The 15,267-nt window shown below is 43.3% G+C and overlaps 1 protein-coding gene across 1 annotated transcript in view; it reads right to left on the reverse strand.

Annotated features, from left to right (window-relative positions):
- pak5 (p21 protein (Cdc42/Rac)-activated kinase 5) overlaps positions 1–15,267 on the reverse strand; it is a 101,421-nt gene that overhangs the window by 22,390 nt on the left and 63,764 nt on the right. The window contains exon 3 of the mRNA XM_080024576.1: positions 2,643–3,482. Within this exon, the coding sequence (XP_079880702.1) occupies positions 2,643–3,482 (840 nt within the window). The remainder of the gene's footprint in view (positions 1–2,642; positions 3,483–15,267) is intronic.

The raw sequence follows: 15,267 nt of genomic DNA on the forward strand, positions 1-15,267 counted from the left end.
AATATGTACTTGTATTCCTAGGGCTTGTACAATGTGAAAATAATGTGTTTTATGGGGACAGAATGTACAACGTGGGGAGGGTTTTTACATCTTTCTTCACCTCCACCCAAAGTAGAAACCGTTCCTATTCAAGCAAAACTCCTTAGAAAGGGAATCATGTCGTGGCGAAATGAGCACATACAGCACCTCCAGTTCTGCTACTCTGGCATTCTGCGGGATTGTTTTTTTGTGCGTGTGTGCGTTTATGTGTGTGTGTGTGTGTGTGTGTGTGTGTGTGTGTGTGTGTGTGTGTGTGTGTGTGTGTGTGTATGTTTGTGTGTGTGTGTGTGTGTGTGTTTGAATGAGAGAAAGAGAGAGTATTTCTCCCGAGTGGCTATTTACTGAGGCATGCAGGTTAAATGGTTTTTCATCAAGGCACCCCGGGATCTACATCAGCAAAAGCCTGCTTTCCTTTTGGTTACTGGACGCACAAGTGTGTGAAGGGGGGAGAGTGGATGATGGTGTGTGATTGCGCCACACACTTCACTTTCATATTAAGGGTAATGGGAAACGGTTAAATGAGAACTTTTTTTAACTACACAAGGTAAAAAAGAAAGGGGTGCACTATTGGGGGCTCTATCGCCTCAATATATTATTTGGGGTTTATGAGCTGACGGCACCTTTTCTCTCTTTTCTTAGTACAGGACTGTACCGCTACGTTATCCAGCACGTAATGAGTGGATTTTGAGTAGCGCTGTTTTATTTGTCGCTCTGGAATCTTCCCCCCAGGAGCCCGCAGGTCTGTCCTCTTGCTCCACTGGAGCACGGCGTTATCGTATGTTACTAAAACAACGGCTGCACAGGGGGGCCTGGTTTTACAGCCAGCGCTCGCATGGAAATAAAATGGTCCAATATGCAGAGGACCATTTTATACCTACATATTTTATTCCTACGTATACCTATACCTATTCCTGCTGTGTGTGTTCACTAAGGCAGGCTCTCACGTTTCGATTCGATTTATAAACATAAACAAAAAATAAACAAATATAAAATAAATATATTCCTCGTACATGTGAATGCACCAGGTGGAATAAACTAAATTCTGATTCAGACTTTTTAAATTGATTCAGAAATTGAAACAACAGAATTGAATCATATCAGAGTATTGATATTTTTTTAACCCAGCCCTAGAGTTCACAGGTATAAAAAGCATAGGGTTGTATTTATTTCCCCCTTTTCCTCGGTGTGTTAATCAGTCCATAATGTGTCATTTATCCCAGTTTCAGTCTAGATGCACAGTTCCCTCCGCATACTGTTCACTGTGTGTTTGTTTAGTCTGCAGTGCTTTTCGTTGTGTGCTCACTCCTCCAGTTTGGTGTTGGTTTGATCTCGCCTGTTGTGCCTGGCGTGAGTGGGTTCTCACATCGCAAATAAGTGGTTGCTGCCTCTCTGGGAGTGATCTCCTCAGATAATGAGCGTTAATTAAGAGCCTCGTCTTTAAGACGTGATAAGCATCGTGGTCGCTCGCGGGGGGGGGTGGCGGTTTAACGTGTCCCCCAGCCCTTTGAGATGTAATTTGTGTTTAGAATTATTCCCCTCTCCGTCTGTCTGTCTTTGCCGTGTGATTGACGTAGACCCCCCCCCGCCCCCGTAGTTATTTTTCACATCCATCTTACACACCGACTTTCTTTATCCATCCCCATCCTCCCTCCTCGCCATCTTATCTATTCGTGTTTGAGACTTTCTTTTAAGACACTTCCTCTCTGAAACCACCACTCTTATTCTCGTTCTCCTCTCCCTCGTCCTTCTGATACTGTCTCTTTCTTCCTCCCTTCCCCGTCTCTCTCTCTCTCTCTCACCCCTCTCGATTGTGTCAGTTTGATGGTCAGTGTGCGGCGGTAATTGATTTCTATGCAAGGCGAGTGGTGGCTGTGAGGGGCTAATTCCGAACACGGGAAGGAGAGATTAATAGCTAACACCATCTATCTAGCAGGAGAGACAGCGTAATACGGGCAGAAAGAGAGGGCTCGACCAACAGAGGAGCAAAACAGAGAAAGACAAAGAAATCAGAGAATTGGAGAGAGCAAGGGAACAGTGGCAGGACACAGGACAGTGAGTTATGGCGTATGGTGTGAGGGGGTGAGTGTTGATACGTCCATGTGATTTTCTCAACAATGTTTATCAAGGTTTGTTAGGAATTCTAGGAGTTATATGATAACATCCTACCCACTAATTTGATCGCCTACACCAGGGATTATCAACCCTTGCTTTAGTCCACAGATCCCACTTGTCTCTGGGACATCAATCTGAGAAGAATTGAACAGAGAACAGAGATAACAATGAAACTATAATAAAAAGAGTCATTATTGTGCGTGTCATTCTGTAACACAGAATGACACGCACAATAACACGTGGTGTAACACCTTGTTACTGAAATAGTATTGAAGTATAGGAATCGTTTTATTGGGGACCCCCTGGGATCTCTTGGAGGACCCCTGGGGGTCCTAAGACCCCACATAAAGAACCACTAGTTTACATGATTCGCTGTGTGTAAAATGACTAATCATTATTTGGTCTAGGATTTTTGTGGCGAATATGCTGCCTGAGGTTAGAAAATAGACTTAAAGGTGGAGGTAGCAGAATTGAGGAGCTTGCGTCAATACCTTTGCTAGGGTCTGTGAGTTGGTGAGGCTCTCTGAAAGGCGGGGGTAGGTGTAGGAGCTGTAGGGGTGGGCTTGAGGAGGGTGCCGGAAAGCACCGGATGGCCCATACGGTACATTGGGCTCCTGCAGCCCGGAGCCCGAGCGGGACCGCTGCCGTATGGCAGGCGTGGGGCTGGTCTGAGTCACGTAGGAGCTCTTGGGCCGCTTCTCGTAGTCGTCCCGCAGGACGCTGTAGCTCCACTCGCTGTCCGGGTAGTTGATCTGCTCACTGTGGAGCGAAGCCCGGGACGGCGTGCCCACCGACGTGTCCCGGTAGTCCTGACTGGACGAGCCACCAACAGACGCCCTGTAGTAGCCGCTGGAGCCCACCCCGCTGCCCACGGTGGAGGCTACCTCGTCAGCCGAACGGCCCTTGCTCTCCAGGTAAGTGTGGTAGTCTGGGGGCAACTTGGTGTAGTCTGATTTCTGGGGCATGGCGTCCGGGTAGAAGTGGCTGCGTATGGGGTGCGAGTGGCCGTTCTGCTTGGGGAAACGGTAATGCCTCCCAACGGTCCAGTCGGCCTCCACGGAGAAGCCCGGCTTGCCGGACTCCAGGGAGAAGTCCCTGCTGGAGGTGTCCAGGTCACAGGAGTAGCGGGAGTAGTAATGGCTGAAGCCGTTCTCCTCTGGGGTGTTGAGGTGGCCTCCGCCAGGGGGTTTGGAGCCGCTGCCAGCTTGGTGGGGGCCTGGCGGGCTCTCCTTACGTAAGGAGTTGGAGCGTGTGACTGAAATGTTGTCAAATTCCTCCAGGAGACCATTGATGGAGGCATCCTTTGGAGGCCGGTTCCCTCGGACAATCGTCTACAGCAAAAACAGACACAAGGGCGTTAGGAAACAGCAGGAGTAGGGGGGCAGTTTTTTTGATGGATGTCTTGTAATTAGCCCTGATACCTACGCTTGCATTCCATTCCCTTTCAGTTCTGCCATTTCTGGCTGAATGCTGAGGGAGATGAATTGAAATTCCTCCTCATTTGAATTCAATTAATTGTGGGGATGCCAAAATGTTCGAGAAGGAATTTCAATTCATGTGTATCAGGGCTTAGTGTCAAGTATGAAATGAATCATCACTTGCAGCAAAAAATATGAATGCGGGCATCTGTCATCTGCAAAGAAAGGCAGGCATCATTCTACACAACCGCTGGTTGTTGTGAGTTGGGATGCAGCCGTAGAAGGCATGGAAATAAAATGGGGAGATACCGCAGATGTTAAGAAGAGCTAATTCCTGCCCCATTTCCCTCACCACAGATTAGTGTCTTTTTCAGCGAGCTGATCACGATACATTAACAGTCGTGACTTTCGCCGTGGCGCTCGTGAGGCACGCGAACGCGCTCACAGACCCGGAGAGAGAGAGAGAGAGAGAGAGAGAGAGAGAGAGAGAGAGAGAGAGAGAAATGGGCTGATAGAAAGAGGAAAAGAAGAGAGAGATATAGGGAGAACATAATGCACATCTGCTTTGAAGTGAATGCAGCTTAAACAAGCGAGGCGCTGCTCATCCACTCCCACCTCCTGCTAAGCCCCTTACACGGCTGAGTCGTGAGTCACTGAGAACCGTGCTACTGCGCTAACAACAACACAGCACTCTCTGCAACTCTGCGTGTGTGTGTGTGTGTGTGTGTGTGTGTGTGTGTGTGTGTGTGGGTTAGGGGTGTGACTAACGATTATTTATTAAATTGATTAACATGTCGGTCTCTTCTTTATTAGTCCATTAATCTATAAATAACTTCAAAATAATACAGATATTGTGATATGAGATATAAGACGATATGATATCGTCTGGGACTTTGGTTGTAATACTGCAACATAGTTAAATGTTAAATGAAAATTAAAATTAAAAAAAAATTACATTTAACTTTTAATTTTCTGGACTTTCTGGACAACATCCGCATTACGATTACTTGTCTTGCGTATCTTAAAATATCGTCAAGCGATAGATCCTTGTGTATTCGGTCAAAAGTATTTCCATATTTGACTTGATCAACTCTGCCGTGCTAGAAAGGCCCCATGGACTAGAACAGTTCTGTCAATCGTATTTTCCAACGACTAAGCTCTAACAAGGAGAGGCTCCCTGACGGAAATGACTGAGTCTCGTTGCGTTTTACTTTGGGAAACGTCCACGTTATCACTTTGTATCAGGGCTCAGAAGAACTAATAATACACCTCCGTGTTTTTAAAGACCTTTGCCTGACAACCCGCTTAGGCCCGGCGGTGTCACCCCAGCGTGTTCTTAGACACACTCTGACAGGCGGCGTGCTCCTCGGCCGTCACATCGCTGTCATACGTGTCCTCGTCCACCATTTGCCCACGTCGCTGGCGCTGAAACGCGGAACCGGAGAAAGAGATAATCCACACCTCTCAACAAAACTCTGCTGATCGTGCACATCGCCTGCTCACCCCAGCTTTACCGAGCTGCCTGTCACACTCACATCCCACGCTCATCATTCATCATCATTCCGCTGATTGCTTAGGTCTGCTGATTGCTTTTATTGTGGTTTTGTATTTGTTTTTGTTGCTTTATTGCAGGATTTTTTTGGTAAGGTGAGTTTTACTAACTGTAGTCGTTTTGTTGCCTGCTTCTGCATGGTGCAGTAAAAAAACACCTTATACGCTTATAAAATGTTAGTTGTAATAATCACATACATCCATAATATATGAATTAATACAATAACAAAATTTCATTGTTATAACTGGAGATGGCACATATCTGATGCACAGTATTGGTATCAGGCAGATACCAGCAAATAATGCTGGATTACATATTCGTCTGAAAAGAAGTAAGAATGGCTTGAAATATCATAGAAATGCCCATACAATATATTTATTTTCTATAAAAATATACAAGCACGACTGCGCAGACTTACAACCAGCTTTGATACCATTCAGTATTGTATGCTCTACGAGAACTTTGCTCGTGGAAACGGCAGCGCGGCGTCTCAGCGTCAAAAGCGTCGTTTTTTCATCTCGCATCACCCTTTATATACTATATACACTATATATACTATATATACTATACATACTATATTCACAATATATACAATATACACTATATACACTACATATACTATATATACTATATGCACTATATATACTATATATACTAACTACACTATATACTATATATACTATATATACTTGTACTATACACTATATATATACTATATACACTATATACACTATATACACTATATGTACTATATACAATATGCAGTATATACTATATATACTATACACTATATATACTATATATACTACAAATACTGTATACATCGCATCACTTTGAGTATTTTTCGAGCTTATAGAGCTTGTGCGTAATCACCGGGTGTCATGACATTTCACTGCATATATGTACGACCGTATGTGTATGTATGTCTCAAATAATCTCTTGAACTTGAACTTGAACTTGAACCCTCTCTCAGTCTCGTTCTCGCAGTCGGTCGGTATTCACTACACTAGCGTTCGCAAAAAGACCACATAATTCATCTATAAATGTGTACTTTACTGTGCACCCCGTAGTACAACATGTCAGCGAAAAAGAAGAGCATGACTTCACCTGGAGGAAGCGCCAAGAAACAAAGGAAGGCCACCGATCTTGAGCTGAAAATGAAGATCATAAACGACTATGAAGCTGGTAAGAAAGTTAAAGCGATTGCACTTGACTTGGAGCTGCCGCATTCCACCATTTGGACGATCTTGAAGGATAAAGACAGAGTGAAAGAGGCAGTGAAAGCGGGATTCTAACAGGATTCTTCTCGAAAGCTACACCCAGGACCGCGACCCCTGCCCCATTTCCTCACCGTCATCTCCCTTACCCGGGCCCTCTACAGCTCCTGATGACCCCGCTGATAACTCCGATGATGACGCTGATGTCCCCGAACCACGGCCACACTTTGAAGAATTCGATGACTAAAATGCTCATCTGAGGGTCTTTTTTGATAACTTAAATTTTTTTGGTACATCATTTTTAAAAATTTTCGCCAATTGTATTTTTATGTTCTGTGATATGTAAGAGTTATGCAAATTAAAACAAAGTTATCAAGTTGGAGTTTCCTTGAGACCTTTTCTTTATTCAGAATAAATAAAAAGGATTACCTGTGTTTACAGTAGGCAAACCTCAGTAATGTATTAGAGCTGATTTCCTCTATTCTGGTTATTACAGTACACTACTGTATGAACATGTTGTGAATGGTGCAAAGGTGACATTAAAATAATATCTAAAGATGGTTGACACAAACCCACTACAAGTACAGTATGCTTGAAATTACGGTAAGGTGTGTGGGAGTGGAGGGGAGTGCCTGTATGATATATTATTTATTAATTATACATAATATATTATTTATTTATTTATTTGCCACACAACATATTTATATATAAATATATAAAATATTTATTTGAAATACATTTTTTACCAATTTGCACTTTAATTGTATTTCTGTGCGTTTTTTTTAAGTTTCTGATGGGTTTTTTTGTGTATTTTAAAGGTGCAGTGTGTAGAATTTAGTGGCATCTAGCGATGAGGTGGCAGATTGCGACAAACTGAATCCCCCGGCCATTCAAACCAGAAGCCATTTCAACGAGCCCATCTTCCCAAACTATCGAATCTTCCTAAACCTATTTATTCACTCAGATTGCTTTCCTCTCTCCCGTCCTTCCACCACAGGTTCACACGTGGTCTCTCCGTTTTTCCTCAGCTACTCCACCACCTTTTTGCGGGAGAGCTGGGTGCTATGAACTGGAACCCAAGGTGAAATGGGCTGTAAACCAGTGTGTAAAGTGGAGCTGGGAAGCTGCAGGGCGGAGGCAGAGCGAGACAAATGCTCTTTTAAACAGGTCATCGGCTGGAGATCCATCATTGTCCACACAGATGTTGCAGAGTGCACACAAGTCCAAAACAACAACAACAACACCTCTGACTATTACTAATACTACTACTTTTGGTTATAATAACATTAATAGGAACATGACTGGTTTAGTGTGTATCATGTACTGGCTGATATCTGATGCTATTGTAGTAAATGTTAATGTGATCCGTCAGTTCTGACAAATGGTAAACAGTTATCATGGCAAATATCCACAAGAAGTAGTTTGTATTTTATTTTTTTGTCACATGTTTTATAATAACATAAGATAAGATAACACTTTATAATCCCCGGGGGGGGTTCAGGTGTGAGCAGAAGTTGACAGAACAGTGCATGTCAAAAATGAGATAAAAAATAAAATAGTATATCTACATATAAACATAAAAAAGTTAACAGGGAGCAGCACTTGCAAAGCTGCTTATGTTAACTTTTGAGCTTAATTACTATAATTGTATTGATTTTCAATACGTTTTATTTAATTCTGTATATATTTTAGCCATTGTATATGCTGCTGCAACAACAGCATTTCCCCTCAGGAATAAACTATAATACTACTACTATTATTATTTTTAGTATTATGGACTGGAACCCTATTGATTTTGCTCAGATTTTTGTTATTATTAATGTTCTTGGCATTTTTAGGGCTAAAACTATCTGAAACATGGCAAAAACATATACCTTTTAACTTTTTTTAAATTATTATTTATTTATTAATTTATTTATTTTCTTTAATATACTGTATAGATACCGAAACCGTACCGTTACAGTACCATGATACATATCGAACCATGGGCCCAATGTACCACTGCATACCTAGTAGACAGACAACTCGGGCTGATGCTGCATTTAATGGACACTCTAAAACTGTAACTTGTCCTGCATTTCACAAAAACCCCAAAACGATAAACGGTCACAGAAGGTGTTTTCGCAGCGCAGGAAGTCCTGAGAACCTTCTAACCTTCTCAGGAACAGTCACTTTCTTTTGTGTCTGTACTGCATGATCCAGGAATGATCGTAGTTGTTAAACCGCTTTTCCAGGCCAGGGACTGAACGACACAAGAGGAACATTTAGTGACGTTAGTGCTCCACGGTGATTGGTCAAACACATGAGCCGATGAAGCACCGGTAACCGCAGTACTTGTTTAAAACATTAACAACAAACGACAAAAATAAGATGCTTCATCTGAAGTAAACATGTCTTTATTTATATACAATCTATTTCCCAAGCATTAAATCTACGTAAAAAAATGACAGCATCCCTCTGCCCCAACCTCGCTGTGGACACGGGGGACTCGGAGTGACCCTCGATCGCAACAGACGTTATGCTGAATTCTGCATGTGCCACAAGAATTGCATGCACCTCGCGGGAGTGCGCCCAGCTAAAGTGGGTGATTTCTACAGCAACGTACTGGTTCAAAACAATATAATCTTCTTTGTGGGTGTTCATCAATGATGAGAACGTTTGGAATCATCAATGTTTTATTAAAAAAATGAAATGAAATGTATCCGTCAATAATTATGAGGGAGAACTCATTGGTGTTTTTATTGGTTTTTATTTACCCCCTAAAATTGCTGAATTTTAGGGGGTGGCCTGGGGCGGCCACGGCTACTCCTAAAATCTCATTGGCCACTCCTGTGGCCACTCCAGATCTGATAGGTTGTTTGGTCAAGTTCATCAATCACAAGAAGACGGGACAATCGCTGGTAATGGTCTGGTAATGGTTATAGGACTGAGGCTGTGAGAGCTGATCTCTGGTCAGTGGATGCTGCAAAGGGGGGGGGGGGGGGGGTTACAAGCTCTCTCCGCTCATTTCTCAGCCACTGTCTATTCCATCCCCGTCTCAAAACTTAACTTGATGAGCGAGCAAGTGTTGAGCATGCGAGTGTGTAGGGAGGGTCATCCAAGCACAGGGGCAGGACCGTTCTTGCGCCTCCCCCCCTCCCTTCCTGGTTCTCTGTAGTTCAAAACCACATCATACGTGTTAAAATAAACGTGTTAAAATGAATGTTGTTTGTTCAGCGTTTTCCGGTAATTGCCAGTTTTTGACCGGGAAAATCTGTTGAAGTCCGACATATTTAAATCTCTCCGGTCATAATGTCCGGTAAAAATAATTCCTTTCAAGCACAATTTGAATGAGTGCTGGGTGGATCATTGCTATAAAAAATCTGCAGATCTGCTAATTTCTGCGCTTGGCAAGTTGCAACGGGGAGCCAATAAGTTTGGATCATCTAAGGCTGATCTGAAAGCTTCACCTCTGAACGATCACGTTTATCGATATAGACCTAAGCCCCGCCCCCTCCCTCGTGGACAGGTTGTGCTTGTAAACACAGTAAACACACACACACGAGCGGAGACAAAGCACAAAGCACGGCGTCCATTAGAGAAGCAGAAAGATGATGCATCGTTGACAGGGACACATACATCCATAGTTTGGGGGTTGGTCCCCACGAAAACGGACAACACCACAAACGTATTATTTGTTTAGACCTACTTGTCATATTTATTTTGTTTTTGATTTGATCTAAATCATTTTTAGTAAAATGTGACTGCTGAGTGTGAATGCTGCTGCACTTGTTTCTTATTGTTCACAAACGGAAATTATTTGATTTCAAGTAGTTGTAGTTAATTTATTTTTTTAAAAGAGCTTAACTAACAGCACTTATGTTATTTTGAATATTCAATTAAAATATTATACATCTACATGTCTTCATGAATACATTCTCTAGGTGGCCTGCCTATCAAATGTTTTGAAGCTCAATAAACACAGATAATATTTGACCGGAATCTCTCCCATTTTGTCCGGGAAATTGAAATCTTTCAGAACATCAATTTTTTCTAATGGAAACTCTGCTTGCTGTGACGTAATGATCAGGTAACCTCAAGATGGCCTTATTTTTGTACTAAAAAGATGACATGTCATGTTTTTTTTATTTTGATGATTGCCTTGTTATTGTACTAAAAATATATTACATGTTGAACAAGCTTTTTTAATACTGGGATATTTTGTTTGGTTCCGATTTTTTGGCCAACTTTTCAATAAAACAATTATCTGAATGTGAACAAATTTCTCCAAAATCTCTCTGCTCTGTTTTGTAAAAAAGAAACATGTTTGATTAAAATATGTTCAACTACTCTACCATTTGAGATTAAAGAATTGGGAAATTTGAACTTACTGTCGATAAGAAATTATATGTGGACGGAAACTCAGAAAAAGTGTAAAACGTACCTAACACGACTACATTGGACCATTATTATTATTATTATTATTATTATTATTATTATTATTATTGTTGTTGTTATTATCAATAATTATTATAAATTATACATTTTTATATTTTTATATTTTTATAATTATTCTAATTTAATTTGTCTAAATTGTCTAGTAAAATGAGGGCAGCTCACACTTGATGAAAGCTTGTAATTTTTCTGCTAATTCATCTGGCAAAGGGCAGCGGGGAGTGCAGGCAAACTGGTATGACATCCTCTCAGCTCATAACCAACAAGCCAGTGTCAAGGACCACGACAGGTACAGTAGACAGGCAGAAAGAGAGAAGGGGGGATGGGGAGACTGCCTCAGCAAAAAGAGAGAGCGGGAGAGAGAGACAGAGAGAGGGGGGAAGACTGTCTCAGCAAAAAGAGAGAGAGAGAGAGAGAGAGAGAGAGAGAGAGACAGACAGAGAGAGAGAGAGAGAGAGGAGGAATGGGGTGGGATGAGGGGAGGTGAGGGGCGAGAGCAGAGCAGAGAAAGACACAAGGTTAATTGTGTGCCAAATCACTGTCAAGTGGTCGGCATCACGCCCAAAAATCTTTCCATTAATTTGAATTATGGGGGATGGGGGTAGGGGGGTGGGTCTGATACCGGCTTCCACACCCCCTACCCCCTACCCCCCACCCCCACAGCCCCCCCCCCCCCCTTTCCTCCCCGTCCTCACAAGCCACGGGGGCGCCGTGCACGGGCCGTGCGCTCGCCGGCTGCCGTGACAGCAGCCATATTTCACCAGCAAGCGGCGTAGGCCTGTCCTTTAGTGATAAGCCGTAATAGATCTACTCCCTCCACTCAAGGTAAGCACAGGAGAGGAGGGGGGAGGAGAGGAGAGGATGAGAAGTGAGGAGAGGAGAGGAGAGGAGAGGAGAGAGGAGGGGAGAGGAGAGAGGAGGGGAGGACAGGGGACAGGAAGAGAGAGGAGGGTAGGGAAAGGGGGAGAAGGGAGGAGAATGGAGAGGGGAGAGGTGAGGAGTGGAGGAAAGAGGAGAGGGAGGGGTAGGAGGAGAGGAAAAGGGAGGAAAGAAAAGTAGAGGAGGGAGGGTAGGTGGGAAGAGGAGGAGTAGATGAGAAGGGAGAGGGGAGGGGAGGTGGGTGAGACAGAAGAGGAAGGGAGGGGAGGGAAGGAGGGAAGCAGAGGGGAGGGGAGGGGGAGAGGGAAGAAAGGCAGAGGAGAGGAGGGAGGGGAGGAGAAGAGAAGAAGGAGTGGGCAGGGGAGGAGGGGAGAAGAGGGGAGGGAAAGGTAGGGGAAAAGAGAGGGAAGGAGGAGAGAGGAGAGGAGCAAAAGAGGAGGGGAAAAGAGAAGAGGAGAGTTGAGGCTAGGGGGTACGGAGGTGAGGAGAGGAGTGGGAGGGGATAGGGGTGAGAATGGAAGAGAAGAGAGGAGAAAATAGGAAAGGAAGGAAGGATAGAACAGAAGAAAGGTGCTGGGAGAGGGGGAGAGGATGTTAGAGGAGAACCTATGAGGAGAGAGCAAAAAGGGAGGAGGGGAGTAGAGAAGAAGAGGACAGAAAAGAGAAGAGAGCAAAGGAACAACCATTGGAGAGGGACAAAATGAAAAAAGAAACAAATGAATAAAACAAAAGGAGTGTTTCGAATAAAAAGAACAAGACGAAGGAAGAAAAGAAGGACTAAGCGATGCAAGATCCAGGCCAGAAAAGTGGAGGAAGGAAAAATAAACGGGTGGTGAAGCAGCGGAAGGAAATGAATGGGGGAATCACAGGAGAAGTGGCGGAGGAAGGGGGAGAAAGAGAGGGAGGGAGAGAGAGAGAGGGGTGGGGGGGGGGTGATGAAAAATGAGGCTCATTGGGAGATAAGGGGGGATTAACCTTGCTGGTAATGAAGGGAGGTGTGATGGGAGGATGGAGGGAGGAAGAAAGGGAGAGATAATTAATGAGCTTGCCCTTGCGGTGACTCCTCGCTAGGCACCCCGGGTTGGGAGGCTGCGCTTGGCTGGGCGCAGGGTCCCGGGACAGAGGAGAGGAAGAGGGGGAGGAGAGAAAGAGGGGGAGGAGAGGAGGTAGGGGAGGAGATGAAGAGGAGGAGGAGGAGGAGAGGAAGAAGGGGAGGAGAGGAAGAGGAGGAGAGGAAGAGGAGGAGGAGGAGGAGGAGGAGAGGAGGATGGGGAGGAGAGGAAGAGGGGGAGGAGAGGAAGAAGGGGAGGAGAGGAAGAGGAGGAGAGGAAGAGGAGGAGGAGGAGGAGGAGGAGGAGAGGAGGATGGGGAGGAGAGGAAGAGGAGAAGGGAGGGGATTACAGTATCTCAGTCCGCGAGGGCTTTGGTAGCGCGTTGCATCTTTTTAAAAGGGGATCATTTGAATCAAGCTCCACAAAACAACATCAAGGCCATTTTTAGACTGGCACGAATTATGAATAATAATTATGAAATATGAGTAGATTCCTTCCTCTACGGCAAAAAGAATTAATGGAAAAAAAACAAACTTCAAGTATAACTATTTCTCATAATTTTTTTGATTACTTTTTCTTTTATTTTAAGTGCAAATTAAAACTCCAATATCAAGAACCATATCCACCACTTGAAGTCACATAAAGCGATTGCATTTTTGGATGGAAAAGAGTCATTTTACATGCCCAGATTGGATAAAAAAAAGCTTGTATCAATAAATCAAATACATTTCCAACTTCATCATTAATATTAAATGGGTCAGATGATATTTTTATTTATTTGCCTATGTATTTATTTATTTATTATATTTTTATTAATGCCTCTAAGGGAAATTAGTTCTACTGCATTTGACCCATCCTATACCTGGGAGCAGAGCCTTGTCTACTCCCTGCCGGATTGTTTGCTGCGCTGACTGTCTATTTGTGTAACAATCCTGTACAAGTCAGGACTTTCTTTTATCAACGGTCCTGTCTCTGAGTTGTGCTATTGATTCATCCTGCCTGTCTTATCACCAGTCGTTACACAATGAACAAAACAATGATGTTGAGCCGCCTTCAGTAAATTCCAGGTACTCCTAACTAAACGACCTGCCTGTTTAAGGACCATTCAGACTTACGACCAACAACTATATATACAAAATACACTAGATATACTATATACACTATATACACCACAAGATATACTATATACACTATACACAATATATATACTATATAGACTGTATACATCTCATCTCATCACCCTATATATACTATAAACACTATATATACTATAGACACTGTATACATATCATCTCATCACCGTTGTGAGTCTCAGTCTCGTTCACACAGTCTGTCAGTGTTCACTACACTCGCGTTCGCAATGGCCGCGCCCCCTTACTGTCAAATAACACGGGTCCTGCTTATCGACCAATTCACAAACGACCTGGTGGTAGTGACCTCGGTCGTTAAGTGAGGAGTACCTGTAATTAGTCACAGAAAGATGCCAACAATTTTTGATCTTCAATGAAACGTAACCCATCGAAAATTTTATCCAAGGAAAGAAGTCACCACTAAAATTAGGTAAGTTCCATTACCTTCATATACCTCCCACCGTAAATACGTCACTTCAAACACACAAACAGCAGGAGCACGTACAGCAGGAGCCCCGGTGCTTCCTCCGCTCTCTCCCCGGCCGCGGCGCTCTCCGACCGGGCAGCTGACGCAGCGGGTCTTCCTAAACTGAAATTTGAACTCGAACTCGCGCTCCTCCCAACCCGGCGCGGCCCCCATCCCTGCAAGAGGAGAGCGATTAAAGAAAGAATCCGCGATAGGAGAGAGTCCCTTGGTCCGCTCCAAACGTCCCCCACGTACAGTAATCAGAGAGTGCAGATTCGGGAACCTCAGAACCTCAGAACCTCGGAACCTGCGAAAACTGTAATACATATCTAACATGACTAAACTGGACCTTGTGTATTGCTGCCTGCAGCCATATTTATTATTATTATTATTATTATTATTATTATTATTATTATTATTATTATTATTATTATTATTATTATTATGATTATGATTATGATTATGATTGTGATGATGATGATTATTATTATTATTATTATTATTATTATTATTAATAAGCAAAAGGTACAATTCAAATCAATATATATATATTCTTTTTTTGTTCTTTGAATGAAGTTGTGATCTTCATAGTTGTATACAGTGATAATGTCTATACTCCCCAAAACAAATCCATGGAATGCAATCTAGTTTGATAACACAATCTCATTTTGTTTTTAACATGTACAAAATATTCCCTGGCACAGCCAAAGCACTAAACTGGTAAACTGGTATATCTGCCTGCAGCTATATTTATTAGTATCATTATTATTATTATCAGGCCAGTTAAGGTAAAGGAGTAGGTATGCACATGTACTAGAGACATGTCACGGACACACACACACACACACACACACACAAACACACACACACTGCGCAGCTGCTGCGCTGCACCCACTCCACCGTCCAAACGCTGAATTATTCACCACAGTCCGAACACATAGCTTCCTGCCCCTGCACTCTCCCTCCGC

The sequence above is a fragment of the Zeus faber genome (genome assembly GCF_960531495.2).
Source record: "Zeus faber genome assembly, chromosome: 2".
Taxonomy (NCBI): Eukaryota; Metazoa; Chordata; class Actinopteri; order Zeiformes; family Zeidae; genus Zeus; species Zeus faber.